The following is a 22857-nucleotide window of genomic DNA, read 5'->3' on the forward strand; positions in this document are numbered from 1 at the left end:
TGGTGTGTTTGAGCTTTTGATTTTGCCATTTGATAAAGGATTTTCCGTTTTGAATTTTCCTTGGAGTTCGGTATTTTTGTTATTTTACTTTTTAAAACTTTTACTTGATTTCAAAATGTATAATAAATACGTCTAACAAGAAATAAATATTTTAGTAATACTGATAACAAGAGTGTATACAAAATAAGGAATGAAATCAACAAAAATAAATTGTCTCTTAAAATGAATATCACAGTTTGTTTCGTAGCTTTGTTGTGGTTATAAATTACTGGACCTGTAACAGAGAAAAAAAAAGAACGGTTACATATATATCTGATTGTATACAAAGAGCAATCGTGGAATATTATTATAACTTGTTTTATGATAACTCTAAATAAAGCAGTTGGCAGTTGGTGTGGAATAATAGTGTAATACAATAATTTTTAGGGAACGATTTTTTAAGCAACCTTTGCTAGTATTAAAAATAAAGCACATATGACGCGCGATTGATATGTCAAACTTTAATTTTCCCTTACATTAATTGATCACCAAAGTTAGAAAATCACAATTAATCGTTGCGAAGTCGACTAGAACAGGCTAAACACTAAAATGTTGGTTTACAGTATTTCCCACTACTTACTCTATTTGAACCGTACTTTCTGAATATATTGCAAGTGCAAAATCATTTTGATCTTCAGGACCATTAGCATGGATAAGCAATACGTATGTTCCAGGTTGTAATTTATATCCACAATCCACACTGCTTCCGTATGAGAATGGTCCATCATTTCCACTCATATCACGTACTGCATTGTTGTAATTTTGTGCAAACCAGTTATAATCTGACTGAAAACTACTTCTGTCAGTCTGAAATACGATATATATTAATACAACTGGATACCATAAAATAAAAAAAACATTCAAATGTGGAAATTTAGAAAGATACATCTTTTTATTAATAAAAACACAATCTTAAATTACCAATCTGAATAGATGTAGCGGCAATGCAAATAATATAAGCTATGTGAAATAAGTTATAACTGAAACACTGACATTGATCACAACCATGATTATGACACAGACCATATTTTTTTGTAATGCGGATACTTATCGTCATAATATTGTAACGTAATATGCCCGGATAATTTATAAACTTGTAAATTGTATAACTGTTCTTACCTCAAACAGTTTTATTCCAATAGGGAAACCATTTTTCTGATCTGGCTGCATGACTTCCACTTTTACACTTTGTGCTGAAATAACATTGTTTTAGTTAAATTCAAGAAAACGGAGAGTATACGGTCAATAAGGTAAGCAAAATTAGATATTCAAAGGTCGCTGTATACGGCCGCAGATGATGGACAAGAGCTAACAACATTTGGCAATCTCAGGACAAGTGAATAACAGAAATCGGATGATCTGATATTAACATCAATTCTATTAATATAAAATCATAGACAGAACAAAGTTATGAAATTCCTAACATTAGACAAGTCTATCAATACACCACAGTAAATGGACACTCAATCTTATTAACTCTATAACATGAAGATACTAATACCAACAACAAATATAATTATAGTATATGAATTAAGTAATAGTTGTTTAAAATGGTTTTGTAAATGATGAGGAAATACAATTTGATCAATTACAAATGATATTCATTCTATGTCGCTAATTAACTGACTTTACTTATAACATTAAGTATGAAAATGACTAATCTAGTGATTTATTGATTGTAAGTAGCTTATTATATCGTTTGAACTATAGAATAAGAAAACTTAATATTGTATTAAAAAGTATACCGACCATCTGTAAAAGTTAAAGTAAACAAATAACCATAAGAAATTCTGATGTTCATAAAAATATATTGAATTTATATTTTAAAAAACAAAGAGAGAGAGAGAAATAAATTCAACAAATAAGGTAGATTGATTTAGCCAGAAGAATGTTATGTGAGAAGAATTTTTATTTATTAATATTAAACATACGCTTATCAATTGTAATGAAGAACTGTGGATTTGATGCAAAAGTATCACGGCATGAAATCTGTCCTCCAGCATTGCGTCCGGTCACAAATTTCCCAGTAATACATTGTGTACAGCCTGAAATAACAAAAAAGTTTGTCAGATAATGTTTCAAATTGAATGTTAAAAGTGACAATGTAAAGCATTCAAGATAAACGTTTAAAGGCGTAAAATTATAATGTCTTTTCTCCCTTTATGTCTTTTCTCCCTTTCTCAGTGATTAATAGTACGGATATAAAAACAAATTATAAAAGCATTGTTGATTCAAGTATTTAAGCCCTGCAAATGTCATCAAAAGTTCCTTGATCTCACCTAACTGCAAGACACTTCCATCCACCTCCATGTCGGGTCCCTTTCCTGTCATTACTGTTGTACTGTCTTGTATTTCACTACAAATATGTCTTGGTATTATTCACATTGTATAACAAAATTAAGCATGTTTGATAAACACTTTATCTTTGACATTGAAATACTGACCCACAACTCGCTCCCAATCAGATGTACATTGAAATATATATCCTCTTCCCATAAGAGAAATTATTCTGCCGATCATATTTCATACACTATTTGTCTCAATTGGCCAATCTTTTTCAAAACAATGTTGACCCACGCAACTACGTAGTAATAAACACAGAGTTCTCCGTCATTATAAAGTAAAATTACAAAAATACCAAACTCCAAGGAAAATTCAAAACGGAAATTCCTTTATCAAATGGCAAAATCAAAAGCTCAAACAAATCTTAGTGATAGAACTCCTTTTCTTATTCTTTCTAAATTGACTATTGTTTTAGATAGTATTATATAACACAATTTTTGTGCATGTGAACATTTACTAAGACTCCGACAGTGGCCATCGTGACAAACCGAGTTTGAATGAATTAAGCATATGAACACTTACAAAGGATTGGTCAATGGTCCAGCCGTGAAAAATCGAATCATAAATTCTTTCAGTACTCTTGGATCTTTGTCACAACTATCCATAGTAGAAGGTACCGCCACATATTTACCAGGTTTCACAGAAAATCTGTAGCACGAGCTAAAGTCTATCAAATACATATTGTTTTTATCTCCTAACTCGTCAAGAACAATTATATCCGAGTCTTCATGAAGAACCTAAAATAATATAAAGTTTTCAAAAGACCAGATCCATTGACATATGAAATACATTATTAATAAGAGGTGGAATATACAAAGGGGATAATTAAACCTCATAAGTCGAAAAGGCTTCATGGCAAGAACCAAAAAACAAAAAAACGACGAACAACAGTCCTCAGAACACTATTTAGAAACTAAAGACTGCGCAAAAAAAAACCTAACCAAAATGGGGAAGGGCTGATATAAGATGTTCCAGAAGGACAATCAAATTCTACGCCACACATGACATCCTTCGAGTAACTCTTAAAAAATATTGATAAGTCAAATCAATTGATCATCTTACAAAAACGGATTGATATTGTCTCCTGTCTAACCTTAAGACATCACCAAATACAAAAGTATCGGTACATATTAATTCTATAACCCTTAAAATTGACCGAAAGTGAAAGTACAAGTGAAATGAAAGGTTTTCTTTGACAAAGGATTAACAAGACTTTTACCAGTAGGGACAACACAGACATAAAAAAATAGCACAACAGGCAGTACTGAAGACTAAGGCAAAGTACCACGAACCCCTTTAAAACAAAAAACAAAAGAATTAACTTCTAGGTGCTTAAAAAGGGTAAACAGATCCTGCTCCGTTAGAAACACCATTTCATCTTGATCACTGTAAATACAAGTTCGGTGATGTCACAATGCAGGAAAGAGTGGACAGGATTTTGGCTACGAACATTTGAGCATATATATGGTCATCTGTGAAACAGATATTCCATACGGTCAACAAACTCGTGATAGCGTCCGTAAAATTGTCGAAGGGGTTACTTCACCTTTACCACTTGGAATCCTTGGTTCAGTAGCTTCCTTGCAAGCGGCAACCCCTATCAGGGGAATAATGGTAAGAAAGCAAGAACATCGTATCAACAGGAGGTACATATTCCGTGTGCAGGCGCTGCTGGAATGTTGCTACATAGAAATGGAGAGTTTAAAATTTGGAAGCTAAAATCGTGCCTTTTGTTAAGGTTTTCTCTCAACCGACATTCTTTGTCAATATCTAGATTATGTAAAGATTTATGGAACTCTTAACTGTATCTGTGATAAATGGGATAGATGCGCTCAACATTGTCACTAAACTTTCAGTTATTTAGTGAGATGACATCAGCTATATCGGAATCTGAATTCAAAGGATAATGCTAGCTTCTTTTCATTCTTCATGAGAAGCACTTGTATGAAGTCTACCTTAAAAAAATATAGAAACAATCGGCAAAAAGAGGAGCACACTTAGTTTCCATAGGAATGTTAATTGTGTGTTGAAAACACGTACACAATTGTAACAAATATCATGTCAATGAAATAACCAAGCATCTTGGTTGGGTCTGTTTCAGATAGTATTTTGTTTTAATCAGCTTGCTTTTTTCTACAAAGTATTATTCCTCACTTTCTAAATGAAGATATTTGGGTTTTTATAAAGAAACAAAGTTGGACTAATTCTTTCAACTGTCTTGAAGTATAGAATTGGGAATACTAGTGTAAAGGGTAAAAAATGCACATGTGTTTATACTACTGCATGAGCAAAGAGACTTAGATGGTCTGTACTCCAACAGATCTTTGGCATTGTTTAGTATCCACATTTAATTCACACTGCCCCTAGAGTAAGTTTTCACAATAACTATAGAACCCGGCTTTGATTGCTGATAAAATTGATGTTGATAGTTTAGAAAGATGTTTTGTGGAGACCAAGCAATGTATGGTTTTTGTGAAGACACTTTTGTAATTTTTTAATTTTGTACCAGTACAGTGAAGGAAGATCCAGTTCTTCATCTTTAGTTGAAATTCCAAAAGAACATAAAACCTTTGATTGTTCAAGATTTCCTCTTTGGTGAGTGTCGTGGTGGTATATGTTGAGTTTCTAAGTGATTTTTCAATACCTTGTTCCGTTAACAAGTACTTTATTTAATGTGATTTACACAGAAAACTATGTTTTTTCTTGGCTTTTTCTATGGGGACAACAACATATGTCATGGAAGTAGAACAGGTTTTAGCAACAGATGGATCTTTCAATATAGAATCATCATGAGTGTTCATAGTTCCATTCAGTTTTTTAATTATAATTTGCATCAACGACCTCATAGCCATAACCAATTCGGAAAGAGTATCCACGTATTCTTTTTCTCGATAATCAAATCCTGGCAATATACTCGACTGAATCCATTAGTGTGTTTTCAATTTATGGACTTAGGCTCAAGTATTTCCGCCCTGGATTAAAACATTTCGGTTTTTTGAGAGGTTTTGTGTTGCTCAGTCTTTAGTTTTCTATGTTGTGTTTTGTATACTGTTGTTTGTCTTTTGGTCTTTTTCGTTTTAACATGTGTTGACAGTTTTTTTCGACTAGTGAGTTTGAATGTCCCTTTTGTATCCTTTGCCTCTCATTGCAGAGAAGTGTTGTTGAGAATATTCAGGTCACCAGTTATAACATGGACAACCAGATTATACATGAATGGGGAACTACTACAATAAAATGGTGCACAATTTATACAAATTCATTGTAATGTTCATTGTAAAATTGTGAGAACAATATTCTTCCTGGTTTTAGATATTTACATTTTGTTTACTGAAACGAGGCAAAAGGTAATACACCTTGTTAAACTGTTTCAACATTTCTTAAACAAAACTAAAGGATGGCAAAATCTGGTTCATATTATAAGAGAAGAGAAGAGATATTTTATCTAAAAGAACTTACCTTATACAAATCCACCCGAATTCCCACTTTATCATCCTGTCTGTCTGATGTTTTCTGTACTATTTGTACCACAACAGGAACGTTGCCATCCCTATCTGCCTCTAAGTAAATCCAAAATTATTAAACTGATTATACGAATCATATTTTATTGACATGCTACAAGTTATGAAATATCAACATGAAGATCCGTGGAAAAGGTTGTTGTTTTCAGTCCGCTATATTTATTACTGTGGACCAGATCGGTGTTTTCAGATCGCATACTTTGTTATATTGATTACTGTAGACAAGGTTGTTTTCAGTTCGAATGCTTTGCTACTTTGATTAGTTTAGAAAAAGTTGTTGATTTAAGTCTGTTTGCTTTGCTACATTGATTAATGTGGAAAATGTTGGGTTTTGTTTTTATTCCGCATGCTTTGCTATAGATTGCTGTACACTATTGTTGCTCTCAGTCCGCATGCTTTGCTATAGATTACTGTGGACAAGGATGTTGTTTTCAGTTCGCATGATTTGCTGTAAAGATTACTGTGGACAACTCAATAGTTGATATTTTAAAAAAGAAAATCCAAATCTACCTTTAATATTTTATTCATCGTTACCTTAAATAGTCGTTACTTCACTCTTCTGATAAACATCAATTACAAAAATTAAAAAAAGGTCAACAAAAGCTTTCTAGAGACAGATTTATAATAAAAACAGCTTTGCTTATTTTTTAATCCTAAATATTTATTTCCTTTTTAACTATATTGTTATGTGATGGTTAGTCTGAATAAACAAAAGACATCTACGTAATAAGTATTTTACAATTCAAAATATATTTGTATTTTGTGTACGACTTAACTCCTACTTAATCACAGTAAATGAAAAAGTCTTTCATAAACAGCCACCTGAAGATTGTAAGACGTAATGGTAATAAAAATCATGGTCTTTTAAAAAACCTTTGAGGAAGAATTGATCTGATTTACATAACAATATCCTGTTCAAGTACTGATGTTAAACATGATCAATAGAAATAGAATAACTACCAAATATAGAACTTATAAAAAAAAAATAAAATTGGTATTTAAGGTAATAAAAAAGTTAGTAAGTTTAATATTTGTTAATTGTTTTTGTTGTAAGTATTTATGAAAGAATCAATAACTGAATATTAAAATTTGAATCCTTAAGAGAAATATTATGTCTACTTATAAGCATACAAAGAAAAGCTCAATAACATTAGATACTTACTTTATTTCTCACTTACTGTTCCTTAAAACGATATAGAATTTAATCGTTCATGTTGAATGAACGAGATCAACATATAGATGTTGAACTAAGATGTTTCAGGGAAAAGCCGTTTCCGTTTTGTTTTTTTTTTTTAGTTTGTTGAGGCAATATATATATTTATCAGAAAATTAAGGAAATCTCTCGGAAACCATCTTTATATCTCCAATGAAACTCCTGTTTGGAATATGCTACAAAGGGTTTAATGTGTTAAGATGTTCCCAGGAAACTAGTTCAAGCCTTTGATTTCTATCGTATGCAAGAAAGAACATCATATTATTAGCAAATTATCGAAAAAGGTATACTGCTGTATTTTCTTATTTTACCCACAACAAAAGAATGTTGCATTCTTATCAAATACACTGAATAAAGATATATCGTGAGAGATGTATGATAGTTTATATTCAAACCCTAGCTAGCACTCAGTGTGTGTTATTTGTATGGAATTAAATCATTGTTCTTAAGAAAAGCTATGTCAGCTTAAAAATGTGATGTTTCGAAGACACATTATTCAATTACCAATTCACTTCCTAAAAGGCCAGTCTGAAAAAAGACAATGAGATAAATATATCAACCTATAGGCTTGAAGATATCCACTAACCTTGATCACTCACTGTAACACAAAACTGGGGATTTTGCAGTTTGCTTTGGAAGCCTCCAGCTTTCCCTCTACGCCAATTTCCAAATAAGGATGTCACATAGTCTATTAAGCAATAAAAGATAAATTTATATACATAAACCTATTTCAAAAGCTTTGTAAAATTTACAAAAACAAAAAAGAAAGTTTCGTGATATTTAAATACAAAACAGAATAACTACTCTCCAAAGTATGCTAAAACGCTGTAAATATTGAATACTGTAGCTACCCATGCGTAAGAAACTACACTTGTCCACGTAAAATAACGATTTGATCAGAAACGTTAAGCCCGTGAGTGTTAGTGGTTGTCAAATGTCATGTCAATGTTTTTCTTGCTTTTCAAAATCTGGTTTTACTGGCAGATCTTTGACTGTTTCTGTTAAATTTATTTGCAACTTTTATATACTCGGGACGATCTAGAGCTTAACATACCCGGTATTGTGAAAACACCTGTCTATTGATGATATATGTTTCCATCCATATATTTATATTGCAGTCTACGTGATAAGCACCTTGTTCAAATATTGTTGCTTTATTAATTAATGAAAGAGAGGCTGAAGATATCAAAGGCATAGTCAATCTCATAAGTACAAGACAAACTAGCAACGCCATGGCCTAAATAAAAGGAAAGACAAACAACAGTTTACAACACACAACATAAAAAACTAAAGACTGAGCTGCACGAATTCCACCAAAAACCTGGTGCTCCAGAAAGGTAAGCAGATCCTGCTAATTATGACTTACTTAAAGTATCTGCCGTTCCATCTCTGTCAACGTCTGGTGTTAAATTACAAATGGTGCACTGTTCAAAATACTGGAGGAAATGATTTACATCCATATAGAATTCTCCGTCATCTTTATTCGGATGTGGAATGGAACTTCCATACTGATTCATCTCCCTACTCCTATAGAAAACATATGTTTAGATACTATTACAATATATGTTTAGATACAATTACAACATATGTTTAGATACAATTACAATATATGTTTAGATACAATTACAACATATGTTTAGATACAATAAAAAGTAGGAAAATATTACAAGTTGAATAGATATGATTTGCAGGAAATAAGAAAACTGTTACGAAAATTTAATATATGTGACATGTATTGAAATACATGTGTTCAGCAAAGATCTACAAAGTTCAAACAATTCTTTAAAAGTGCATGATATTGCTCGTTTATGATATGTTATTTTGTGGGACAGCCTTGTAGGACTATTGCGTTTGCTGTAAAATTAAGGTTTTGCAGTGATTATCTTGGATATGTTATAAGGTGAAATATTTTCTCAGTGTTGTTTTGCAGTGGCCCACTTGAATGTTGTAATGTTAAAGTTTTTGCTCAATTTAGACTTTACAAAATCTTTTTTAAGCTTTGAGATGAACTATTTTGTAGCTGTTTTCGTGAGAATTATTAGTATTACAACTTTTGGATTTTATATTGGTTTCTTGAAATCTCACTTTCATATATACTTTTGTCTACATATAATTGATGAGCAGGTTTTTTGGTGAATTAATCACTGTCCTATATATGAACAGAATACGGTGAATCCTAAGAATAACTAACCCGTCACTCCATGGTCCGTCCCATTCTTGTCTTCCCCATGGGTTACGAATACGAACCAACATAGTATCACCTACCTACAAAATATTGTGTGATGTCTTTAAGACCTGTAACAAATATTAATCATGGCAAAAAAGGTGCAGACTATTCCCATTAAAATTATACAGATTTGTATATACGCGTTTCAGAACTTTAATCAGTATTGAAAAGTTTTTAAAGAGGTAAGTAAAATAACGTATTTTTAACAGTTTGTGTAAGTATATATCAGCAGTGAGTAAAACATCAGTTCTTCTTGTCGATGCTATTTCAAATTCTGTAATAGTTTTACACTGAGGGATAGGTGTGTGGATAAGAAACCCCGACGGCCGACGGCCGGAGGCCGGAGGGGTTTCTTATCCAGACACGCCGTATCCCAAAGTGTATAACTAACTTACACCCGATACTAAACCCTATATTTGTTAACATTGAATATTAAATGAAAAAGAACGGATAGCATTTTTATTGACAATTTCAAACCACGATTAATAAGAAAATTTTTTTTTTTTTAGATGAAACCCCACAAGTAACCTTCCTTTGACGATCTGCATTCAAACTTTGACAAGTGAGTAGATTTTACAAATGTCAAAGTTGCCGTTTTGCTAATATTCCCGTTAAATCCATGTGCTAATATGGATCAGCAGGACAAGGTTGGCCGTATCGTGCATTCTTATTACAAAAAAAAATCATAATCCTTTTATGCAGTTGTCAATATGGACGGGGATAAGACGGACGACATTTTGAGTCAGGCGTTGGATTTGGCAGAAGAGACTGAAGATAACGCAATGTTTATAACCCAAAGTTCTTACATGTAACAGTTTAATCAAGGTAATTTTACATGTTACGGTTTTATCAAAAAAGCCCCCCCCCCCCCTTCTTCTCAACATTAAACAAACATTCATGTTCGAACATAGTGAGGGATAGGTGTCTGGATTAGAAACCCGTCGACCGGACACGCTTAACATACAAAAAAAAGATTACATATGTAGGAACCCCCCTTTTTGGGGTCATCCAAAAGGGGGGGGGTTCTGGGGTTGGAATCTCCATATTTTTACGATCAATGTTTTAGAATGTAGACATATGGCTGGAACCCCCCTTTTATCCTGGGTTGGCACCCCATTTTAAAAATTGGCTGGATCCGCCCCTGGGTGCAATCATTAGTCTTAAGACTTAGTCCAAATGAAAACTATATGTTTTTAATGTAGAATTCAAATAAAAGTTCTGTACATGTATGTTCTTTAAGACATTGCCATATGGGATTAAAATTTTAGCTTCAAGCAAAGGAGTATTTAAATGTTGTTTTTAATTCAAAATAGAAGCTAAATATTTGTTTTGCTATTGGAATTTCCTGAAATATGTTTTTTAATATGTCTTGAAACAACTTGTAGTGAACACTATAAACCTCTCTTAAGTTCATGCTATTAAAAAAAACAATTTCTATTGTTATGAATAACAATGGACCGTGTTTCTGGGATGTAGAAGCAGGGGTTTCCAGAAACCCCGCTCGTCACACTCTGTGATCAAAATCCATTGTTATTCGTAACAATAGATCTATTCAATTTACACTTGTTTCAGAAATAGAAACTATGAAGTATAACAATAGAACTGGGGTGTAAGTTATATAGATACAATGGATAAGCGTGGATTCTTGAAAAAGAAACCATGAGCCCGGAGGGCGAATGGTTTGTTTTTCATGAATCCACGCTTGCCCATTGTATCTATAACTTAAACTATTGTGTTAATTTCTTTTCAAAATTAAAGCCTTTTCTTAATTAGAAGGTATTGTAAATAACCATGTTATCGTGTCCAACGATGCATTGATAAATCTCAGATCACAATTAATTGGTTAACAAAACACAAATATAACACTTCTACCTTTAAAGATCTTCATATTACCAGGCATATGAATATTATCTGTTTATAAAAAATAAGACATATTCGAAATTATTTCTAATAAAATTGAAAATTTAAAAACAAAATTGAAAATGGAAATGGGGAACGTGTCAAAGAGACCAGAACCCGACCAAAAGGCATATATAAAGTATATATAATAAGTATGTTATCAGACTTTTTCTAGCACTCTATATATAGGCACATCACGATTTTCACGCATAGGAATTTGCGAACAAACCTTTGTAAAATTATGTAGTAAAACAGATGAAATCATACTATATTTATAAAACAAAAATTGACAAATAGAATGTAATCATTTTTGTTTCAAACATGTGAAATAGCCAATAATGATAAAAAAAAACGGTAAAAACTCGCTATTATTACAAAAATATCCACTATAACATGCAAAATTAGAAAAAAAAACAGGATAACTTAAGAATTGGAACAACAGAGAGAATACAGGGATTCGAACCTAAACCGACAAATCCATATCTTTGACTCATTGATTTTAACCATGCTAACCTCGCGGCTACCAACTCATACTATACGACTGCCTATTGTGTCTATATAAAGGTACAAGCCCTGTGTGTCCGATGAACCGATGTATATCAGATGTTCATTTAAATATATAAAATAGACATCTATAGTGCAACCCATTGGTAGCCGAGAGGTTTAGTCGATGTGTTGATGTCAGTCACACATAACATATTTCAAGGAAGGGTTCGATTCCCAGTGAAGGCACATAAAAATTACAAAAATTAAAGGTAAGTTTTTAAATTAATTCCATTAGTGAACAGAAATCAGTAAATTAGCCAATTCAAACTTAATGAAATTAGGCACACAAAGGAAACAATTGAATATAATTTGGTGAGTCAATTTCAGCGGCAGATTTAGGAAGCGTTGATTCTAGAAAAAGAATCCACGGTAAATGAATAGGCTGACGTCACCACAATGGTTTAAGAGTAGGAACTATGATTAAACAAAAATAGATTTAAACTGTTTATCTAACCTGGCATGTTCCATTCATTGAGTATGCGTGACCTCCAACTAAACCAATCTGTCCATCACTTTTTTGCTGAAACAAAATATTTTCAAATTATACTTATATATTATAAAACACATTTACATCAGTATAGTGTTACGTTTCACTGATATCTTGCTCAATTCAACAAAAACTTTTCAAAATGTATAATATGAACAAAAAAGTAGTTCATGTATGTTGAAGGGCTGAACAATTAAACAAAAATAACCACTTATTTCATATCATTCTAAAATACCGACTTTGATATACAGCAAAACATTGGGTTAAAAAATATTTAAATTGAAACACCAAAATTAATTATCCTTTCATTGCATACAAGAATGTATTTGAAAAACCCTGTATGAAAGTCAGCAATGCAATGTACTTACCGGACAAACACAGCCAACCATTGTAGTCTTTGACTGGAATGCATTTTTAAGTCTCCGAAACAGTTGTTGAGATGACATTTTCATTGTTTCAAACTTAATGGTTTCTCCTACACCGGCAGTAAGATTCATAAAGGCATCGGCCGTTCTTCCTCCCGATACCTCATCGTAACTTCCATACATTCTAGACAAAAAAAATCATTTAATAGATTATATTTACTTGAATAAAAAATCCTTTATCATACAATACATAAAGTTAACCATTGAACTTATTTTAATGGTTCTAGCCAGGCCTTTTAATTTTGAATGGCCATGAATTTTTTATGTATTCTGATTTCCAATTTTTGTACTCGATCGTTCCTTGATGAGGTAATTCCGGTAACTCATATTGCGTATTTTGAATTCGATAAAAGCATCGCTTCTATTAATTATCAAAGTCTAAAAGTATATTTATAATTAGCTTACTCTTACTCCTATTTCATATAACGAACGAATTTAATTGCCAAACACTTTCTTAGTGTAAATATATTTATTGTTTAAAATTAGACAAAAGTCATAAACAACTGTCTACAATATTTACCGTGCGAACGCCTTCTCGAGAAGAGCCACCCACATTTCGTTAGGATCGGTATTAGAGTGAGCTCCATAAAGTCCGCGACCGGTTGTGGGTAGTTTGTCATCTATATATATATCACTCCAGTGTCCAAATCTCCAGAACCGACAGTGAAAGACGCCGTCGTATTCATTAGAACCGATCTTATAATCTTTAGCTGGAACCACCTGTTAAAGTCAATATTTGAAAGTAGCAGTTATAATTACATGTATCTAGAACCTATTTGATTGGCTGGTAACTTTTCCTGTAGATTCCTGTACTTGCTTCAGTTATTCATTTTAATTTCCTTGATATTCTTTGACTGGGAAAATGTTCAAAATAACTACAATATATAAGTTCAACCTACGAAAGAGTCCAAAACCAATATATAATTGACTGTCACAATGTATTATTTTGTTCTATCTGTTTAATGCGAACGTTTTCCCGATTAAGCAAGTAGATTCCATTTATGTTAAACACTTTAGAGTTCAATACTCAATAATTAACTATTTTTTCTTATTAGATCGACTCTCAATTTTTTTTAAATAATATGATTTATAAAAGAATATTGTTTATCATCTAAAAGTACATACAATATTTTTTGTTTTGTTTTTTGAAAATATAACATGTGCTTACTCGTGCTAACAGCCTTGGTTTATCTGCAATATTTGCCACCATAGACAAAAACCAACAGGTACCAACTCTACCTTGTCCAATGTCAAATCTTGTGGTGCCATCAGTAAACAAAGCTGGACTTTCACAAATTTCCTACAAGAAACAGTTATTTTAGAAATACACCCACGAGCAGAAAAAGTAAAGGATGAAGAAAAATCTTAAAAGTTGTTTTTTTCATAATTGTGCTTATTTCCATTATAGTATATATCACTATGATTCACATGCAATTATAGTTTCTCGTCAATATTCTGAAATGCGTTTAATAATGTACTTAACCCAGCATCTCCCTTTAATTCATATTCACAACCTTGTTCTCGTTTTATCATTCACATTTTAAGTTATTGATTTTGTCTTGTTTATGGTTGCTTGTCCGATTTTTCTATTTTTTCTTCTCTTTCCTTAAACGCCATCATATATTCTATTCAAAACAGTTGTAAATTCAAATAAATGACGAAGCTGCAGAGTAAAGATAACCCCAAATTCAAGAATGTAGTGACAAATTTAACAAATGCCATATATATGTCAGTCTAGGGTTAGAACTTGTATATTTCGAGAGATTTTAACATGTATACTTGGAGTGGTACCGACCAACATTTATTCAAAAGTAACCAAAGATACCAGGCCTAGAACTAAATACGCCAGACGCGCGTTTCTCCTATATAAAATTTATCGGATAGTTCCGAAATAAGAAAAAAAAGGTCAAATAATACGAAGTTGAAAAGCATTTAATTTAGATACCAGAAATGATTTGGCCCATATAATCTTAATAATTTAAAGGTATTTAACTCACAGCTGGTCTCTGCCATTGAAGGCCGCTTGCACTAGGAATAGCCACATCAACCGTGAATTCAAACTCAGTGTAAAGTCCATTGTCGTTGGGTGAAGGTCTAGATGGGTTTGTGAAATCTCCGCCTTCTGTACGGAAATCTACAAACCGTTCTTTCGTTCCAACATCCGTTGGTACATATTCTGACCGACCAAAGTCCGGTAGCGCCGGTGTGTCCATATTATCAGTATTGTCGAAGTCGATGTTGTCGTTTCCTGGTTTTGCTGTTTCTCCTCCATTTCTTGTTGAATCATCCTGAAATAAGTAAAAGGGAAATCATTTTGTTTGGATATTGCCTTGCAAGACACACAATAAAATGTGTAATTTATACACTTTTACAAAGACACTCAAGTATGTATGATAAGGAACTGCATCACAATACACATATAAGGATCTGAATAACGTTTTAGCAAAACATTTTACTTAAAAACGCATTTAGTATAATGAGAAACTGGTCATAAGTGCTAAACTCATTGATAAACAAAGGCAATGCACAATGCAAGAAAAAACTGTGTAAACGATAATATTGCCTTGCAAGACACACAATAAAATGTGTGGCTTGCAAGGCAAAAAAAGCTAAAAAGCAACCAACGACAACCACTGAATTACATGCCCCTGACGCATACAAAATATGGCGGGGTTAGACATGTCAGTGAGCGCTTAACCCTTCCCCAAAATTGGGACTGTAAGTGTTGTAACAGCACAACGTAAGAACAAACTGTAAAAATCAGTCGAAAAAGGTTTAAACCATCAGATCGACAAAACGAACAAAAACAACTTACAAAAAGACTAAAGAAACAAAGTATAGATCTAATAGCATTCGTAGTTACTCAAAACTAGTTCGAAGCCAATTATAACTCTTAAATAAATTATGATTTCCAGAATAGAATATCACAGCTAATGGACTAGGTGTAAAGACATATACATTATGTAGGACAGTAAGTGGTCATAACTGTAAAGCACTAATTTATGGTATGTAGTTATCCTCATTAAAAAGTTGTTGGATACAGGCAGCTTTGTCCAAACAGAATGTCAGTTTATCTCATTCTTAAATGTTTCATTCCATTAAATTTCACATTTCGAACTAATGCATATGTCCATTATTGTAATGATTTTATATGATTTTTTTCTAGATGTTAGGTTTTTTCTCCTTATCATGTTTTTGTTTATGTGTTTCAAATGTGTTGGAGTAATATGAAGTTTTAGTTTGTTAAAATTAATCGAATCATTTGGAAATGATGTATCTATTATAGTTTATTCTAATATCCAAGAAAGATTACCAAATATTATATGATTCCTATAGAGTTTCGGGTTCGTTATTCCAGACATTTTTAGATTGGCATTCCCTTTACATATTTATATTACATATTGTAGTAACATTAATAATATCTTTACATATATAGTACATATTGTAGTAGCATTCTCTTTACATATTTATATTACATATTTTAGTAATATTAATAATACTGTACTTACCATGATTGTTTTTTTTTACTCAAGTGTATATATCACAATAAATACTACCAAGAAAATTATTAAGTGTTTAGACCACGTGACATGTCATTGAATAGATATGGCTTATTGGGGCATGGACAAGATAAATATAACATGTAATAATGGATTTAAATACAAGGTCATCTTCCACCGAACACAAGCAACCAAAAGTATTGATAAAAGCATCTTACTCAATACTGATTATGAAACACAAACGCATGCCATGTTAGTATAACCGGGAAACAGTGACGTTAAGGAAATTTTTATAAAAATTCAAAAATTCTTTCATATTCGCATTACTATGGTTTTTGATGATATATTAATTTTATTCATTTCAAATGTGTCTAAATATTTTAAAAGCCGAATTCGATTATTGATTTCAACTATTTACAAGTTAATCCGATGTCACTTAAAAGTGCGAATTATAATCTTTTTATACTCGTCAACGCATTTCACAAATTTTGGCCCAAGGACACTTATACGTATATTGTTATATAATTTTAGACAATGATATTATATATTTTATAAAGAACACTTAGCCATGAATTTTTTACAAATGAATAGTTGGTTTGTGAACTGTTACTTAGGCAGTCTTACCCTGTTTCTAAACTGTAAAAAGAAAAATAATAAAAATACCAAACTCCAAGTAAAATTCAAAACGGAAAGTCCTTTATCAAATGGCAAAATCAAAAGCTCAAACACATCAAACGAATGGAAAACAAGTGTCATATTCCTGACTTGGTACAGGCGTTTCTCTATGTAGAAAATGGTGGATAAAACCTGGTTTTATAGCTAGCTAAATCTCTCACTTATTTGACAGTCGTATAGAATTCCATGTGTAAATGAATTTGTATTATATATTGAAAACGGTCTTGCGTTTAAAGCAGCCACAATGTCAATTATCGACCAAACAGGCTTTAATGTAACCCACGAATTTACGGAGTTATAATAGTATAATGAGCTGAAACATTCAGTAGAAACCCCAATCTCTATTCCATATACAATTCAAGCAAGCTGTAATACCAATTAGCCAGAGTGCAGTTTGATTAATTTAGTCACACAAATAAGACAATTTGATTTGATTAAAATATAGAATGTCTTGTTAGTTCAGTGAGACATACAGACAAACAGACAGACAGAACACACAGACACAAAGAAACATAGCAGATGAAATTTTACCATATCTTGTGGTAGAGGCATTGGTGGTGCTGATGGTGTTAATTGTTTCTCCTCTTCTTGTGGCGGTGGTGTTATTATTTTCTCCTCTTCCTGTTGCGGCATTGGGGGTACCTGTTCTTGATCTTCGTCAGTTGGGTTTCTCTTGTCATCATCATCTTGTGGGGGTGGTGGTTTCGGACTTGGTTGACGCTCTTGTTCCTGTTCTATTGGAGTAGGCGATGGTACTGGACTTGGTTGTCTCTTCTCTTTCTCTTCAACAGGCGGAGGGGGAAGCACAGGTGGTGCCTCTTCCTTTTCCTTAGGTGTTGGAACCGGATCCGGTGGTGGCGGTGTTTTGACTTTTCTTTCCTGTTGTTGTTTCTTGTCATTTTCTGTCAAATGTACCGGTGGTGGTGGAACAGGATGTATATTAGTTTGCTGATTTTCTCTTTTGCTTTTTCGACTATCATCTGATGAAGACGACGATGTAGACGACTTTCTACTTTTATTTGTATTACCATATAGTTGGCTATCTGTTGGTGTTTTAGTTTTCTTACTTACATTTGTGTTTCCATGGTGACCAAGTGATGCATATTGTGTGCCGGTATCTGATGATGGTGCACATCCCATGTTCGATAACTTCCCTGTAAAAACATTCATAAATGGTGTTAGTAATTTTAAAGGTCGGATCTATTTCTTAAATATGTATGAACTGTTAGTCGTTTGTTGCTGTATATCATATGTATCTTTCGTTTTGTCATTAATCAGGCCGTTATTTTTTTTTTCGTTTGAATTGTTTCACATTTCATTATGTCGGGGCCTTTCATAGCTGATGTTATGATTTGGGTTTTACCCATCGTTGAAGGCCGTATGGTACACTATAGTTACTTACATATATGACATTTGGGCTTTTGTGAATCGTTGCCTTATTGGCAATCATACCACATCTCTCCTTTTGTATGAAGTACTCCAATATTCTAACAACTCGATTACAGCGTGATTTTTCTATCAACACCTTGTGAGTACTTGGAATATGTGTTGTTCTTTGTCTCCCTAAAACACATGATGCCTTTTTATCAGTTCTTTTAAAACAACCAATGATGCAGTTACTTCAAATCTATCATGAAAATTGAAGTGTAATATGCCTGAAATAAAACGATCGATTATCATTCGACTCACGTTTGGCCAATGATGCAACAACTTCAAATTAATCATGATTGATTGATTGATTGGTGTTTAACGCCACTTTAAGCACTGTTGGCTATTAAGTGGCGGCCAACTTTTATTGGTGGAGGAAGCCAGCGTGCCAGGAGAGTACCACAGACCTTCAGTAAAAGAACTAACAATCCTAGTCAATTGAGCTACACTACTAGGCCACCGTGGTCCCCCTAAATTTAGTCATGAGAATTGAAGAGTAAATTTACAGTTTGCGTGAAGTAAAACGATCGATTCGACTAGCGTTGAAAGAACCAATTTCATCCCCAAGTGGACATACGAAATGATTTTCATTTCTATTTTCATGTCCATGGGGTCTTTTATTTTCATATATTAATGTTTTCAATCATTAGAAGCGGATTGCTTTGGTCCGATTAGTTTGCTGAATGTTAATGTATGGTAGTTTAATTCGGTGTAATTTTCATTATGAACATTTATTTAATCGGACTGACTTACTTTTAAAATCACTTGAATACCTTTATATTAGATTAAGATTGTTCATGTAAGCAAGTACATCCTCAAAAAAATGTTTGAGGTGTATGACCTTGTACTTTACAGTTATGTTTTTTTTGCTTGTGAAACTCACGGAAAGAGATGTCCATCGTTGATTTTTATTATTAAATGTCTTCTATTTCTCTATATTAATTACCTTGTATTATTTTTGTTTGCTGCTATTGTTATTACCAAGAATTGTTTTATTTTCTGAATTTGCCCTTTGTTTGTTATTTTTTACCCTCGTCTTAATGTATTTTTAAGAGAATTTCCAATTGATTTTTACAGTTTGTTCTCATTATTGTGTTAGGGGAGGGTTTAACCCTCACAAACGTGTTTCACTCCGCCACATTCTTTATGTGCTTGTCCCAAGTCAGAAGCCTGTAGTTCAGTGGTTGTCGTTGATTCATGTCTGGCATATTTATTTTTCGTTAATTCTTTTGTTAATTAATCGTTGGTTTTCTCGTCCCAAGTTCACATTTTGTTATGTCAGGGTCTTTTACAGCTGACTATACGATATGGGTTTTGCTAATTGTTGAAGGCCATACAATGAACTATAGCTGCATACATTCATGTTACTGTGGTTATGGGGGCAATCATACCACATCTCCTCGTTTGTAACATATCCATATAGTTGAGGATCCATGAACCTTTACGGAATGGTGGAATTTAAATTGTATTACTTTGGAAAGCAATGTTTGAATTTAAGTCGTGTTTTACTATGGAAAGCGATTAAATTCTACAAAAATGTATTACTGTGAAAGTACTTTTATTCGTGGGTATCAATTTTCGTGGTTTCAGCAAAAGTTACATGTTCGTGGGTTCTTAAATTCGTGAATTTTAGTTTTCTGAAGAAAAAAAATCGAGTGACGAATTTGAAGACTTCAGAATCGAATATTCGTGATATTAATCATATGTTGTTTTATAATGGTTTGTGGGGCATTGTTAAATAAGGTGTTCATTTTCACTCACTTGTTCGTCCTTCATAAATAACAAATTCATAATATTTTGAATTGTAGAAACAAATATTATGACTTAAAAAAGCAAGCCCAAAATGAAATCAGTATTTTTTTTCGTATGAGAATTATGAAAAAGGAACATTTCATTATCGCATCTCCGGATATCTGATTTTCATCGATAAAAAAATATTTCTCATGAGAATTAAAATGTTAACAGTCGTACATTTTAGATTTTTTAAAGATTAAATGGGTAAAATCCGGTCTGAAGTTGTACAAAAAAATGTATATTTAGTTCATAGTGCGTTGGTTTATATGACCGTATCCATGTAATCAAACCTACATGGGGATCTTTCCATGTCTGAAATTGGACAACAGTTATTATATTTGTTGGACAGTTAAATTCGTCGATAAAGCCATCCACGAAAACCACGAAAAATGGTACCCCACGAATAAAAGTACTTTCACAGTATTTGGATTCAATAAAATGTTAACGTTCTGAACTAACCAGACCAGTTATCCTCGTCTGTGATTGTTAACATTTTTGCTCATTGTTGAAAGCCGTACGATGACCTATAATTCTTAACTTATATGTCATTTGGAATGTGGTGGAGAGTTGTCTCATTGACAATCATATCTTCTTATTTTTATACTTATCAAACGAGATGTTTGAAACTAAAAAGGGAAAATACTCATAAATGAAGTTTAAACAACATCGTTGAACCTACCTTGTTCAAGTGAATGTCACAAAAATATAATTTATAAAAGTTATTTACAAATCCATGTTAATTTAACTATCTTCATACACAGATTATTTTTTCAATATGCACTAAAATTTTAAATTCCGTAATCAAATGAACCGTGGCGATCATCCAGTTTGAATTTCCAAAATGTTTTTTTAAATTCTCAATAGTAAACTATACATAACAGTAATGTGTTTACAATCGAATCTAAGCAACTACGTAAACTGAAAAGTGGGGATCGATTTTCACCTCGGAAATCAAATCGGCTTAGACGTAATTACAAAAATATAGGTGAATATATTGGGACAATCATAGACAATTTGATTATGACAATTGTTTATGCATGGGTGACGTATTTGTTTCGCTTGTATATGTAAACATAATTCAAATCGTCATAATACTTGAAAAACCTATGGAGGTAATAAACTTCAAATTATACGTTATTTATTTTATTAACATGTACCTGAATGGTACATTGCAAATAAATGCGGGTAAATATTTGTCTTTGTAACATAACGAGAAGTGCATTTTAATGAACGGATTAAGATGGAGACGCGAGGTGCAGCCTCAACTCATAAAATCGATAAAGAGGAAATAACACAGAATTACAATAGAATATACAAAAACTCATCAAAATAAATCGAATAACATAGTTTGTCACAAAATGAAATCCATGTGGGCGGGCCTTAATCAGTTCACCCGGCAAAGGGGCAAAGTGAGCTTTTCTCATCATTTTGCTTCCGTCGTCCGGCGTCCGTAGTCGTTGCCCGTCGTTCGTCGTCATCCTTTAACCGTTACAAATCTTTCTCTTCTGAAACTACTTGGCCATATTTAACCAAATCCGCTTTGCCACAATTATTTTTGGGGTATCTTGTTTAAAAATGTGTCCGAGACCCCGACATGGCTAAAAATAGAACATAGGGGTAAAATACAAGTTTTGTCTATTATCCTGAAAACCGCTATCAATAGTGAAAATATGACGAGGCAGAAATCTTCAGAATATTAAGATCTACCTACAGTCCATTAATATCAAAACTGTCAGACGACTTCTTCTAGGAGTTATTGCCCTTCAATGACATATTTACCCTTTTTTCTTTATTTTTGCCGATTACCTTGTAAACTATAACTTTAAATAGCAAAAGTGATCTTCAAGACAAGAACTGCAGATGACTCAAATGGCCAAAATCGTCAGCCGACTTCTTATTGGAGTTGTGACCCTTTAATGACGATTTTATCTTTTTTTTTCTTTTTTTGGCTTATATCTTAACAAGAGTGCACATGCTGAAATGTCTCGCTTGCTTTACTGACCATTGATTTTATGTTGATAGTCCTAAATATAAAGCTTTACTACAAGTATCACATAAACTTAACATGATCCAAGAAAATGAGGTCAAGGTCAGATAAACCAAACCGGAAATACATGTACGCCTTACAATCAATCCATACACAAAATATAGTTGACCTATTGCTTATACCTTCTAAGAACAAACTTAACCAGGAAAACTTAACATTGACCAATGAACCATAAAAATGAGGTCAAGGTCAGATGAACCATGCCAGACAGACATATACATCTTACATTCATTACATACACCAAATATAGTTGACCTATTGCTTATAGTTCAAGAAAAACAGACCAAAACACAAAAACTTAACACTGAGCAATGAACCATGAAAATGAGGTTACGGTCAAATAAAATCTGCCAGACTGACATGTACATTGTAAAATATTTTCATACACCAAATTTAGTTGACCTATTGCATATAGTATTAGAAAAAAGGACCAAAACACAAAACTTAACTTTAATCACTGAACCATGAAAAAATGAGGTCAAGGTCAGATGACACCTGCCAGTTGGACATGTACACCTCACAATTATTCCATACACCAAATATAGTAGACCTGTTGCTTATAGTATCTGATATATGGACTTGACGACGAAGACTTAACCTTGTTCACTAGTCCATGAAATGAGGTCGAGGTCAGATGAAAACTGACTGACAGACATGAGGACATTGCAAGGTACGCACATACTAAATATAGTTATCCTTTTAATCATAATAAGAGA

General features: G+C 32.7%; 1 protein-coding gene across 1 annotated transcript; it reads right to left on the reverse strand.

Annotated features, from left to right (window-relative positions):
- Positions 1-133: 133 nt before the first annotated feature.
- LOC127731192 (calpain-1 catalytic subunit-like) lies at positions 134-20972 on the reverse strand. Its single transcript, XM_052240140.1, has 17 exons — positions 20774-20972; positions 17404-18026; positions 14695-14985; positions 13866-13997; positions 13218-13417; positions 12641-12821; positions 12240-12305; positions 9305-9378; positions 8480-8640; positions 7700-7801; positions 5839-5939; positions 2905-3119; positions 2319-2395; positions 1971-2084; positions 1159-1232; positions 620-846; positions 134-274 (listed from the first exon to the last, which is right to left on the reverse strand). Exons 2-17 carry the CDS (start codon positions 18010-18012, stop codon positions 259-261), a joined length of 2640 nt encoding a protein of 879 aa, XP_052096100.1. The 5' UTR covers positions 18013-18026; positions 20774-20972; the 3' UTR covers positions 134-258.
- Between the last annotated feature and the right edge of the window lie 1885 nt (positions 20973-22857).

The sequence above is a fragment of the Mytilus californianus genome, unplaced genomic scaffold (genome assembly GCF_021869535.1).
Source record: "Mytilus californianus isolate M0D057914Y unplaced genomic scaffold, xbMytCali1.0.p SCAF_2, whole genome shotgun sequence".
Classification (NCBI taxonomy): Eukaryota; Metazoa; Mollusca; class Bivalvia; order Mytilida; family Mytilidae; genus Mytilus; species Mytilus californianus.

Bases quoted from the DNA above. Each gene is read 5' to 3' on its own strand.
- LOC127731192 (XM_052240140.1), bottom strand. From the start codon at position 18,012: ATGGGATGTGCACCATCATCAGATACCGGCACACAATATGCATCACTT. The intron at 8,641-9,304 runs GTTAGTTATTCT...TGTTTTCTATAG, and splicing joins GACGGACCATGGAGTGACGG to GAGTAGGGAGATGAATCAGT. The intron at 2,396-2,904 runs GTAAGTGTTCAT...ACATATTTGTAG, and splicing joins GGACCATTGACCAATCCTTT to TGAAATACAAGACAGTACAA.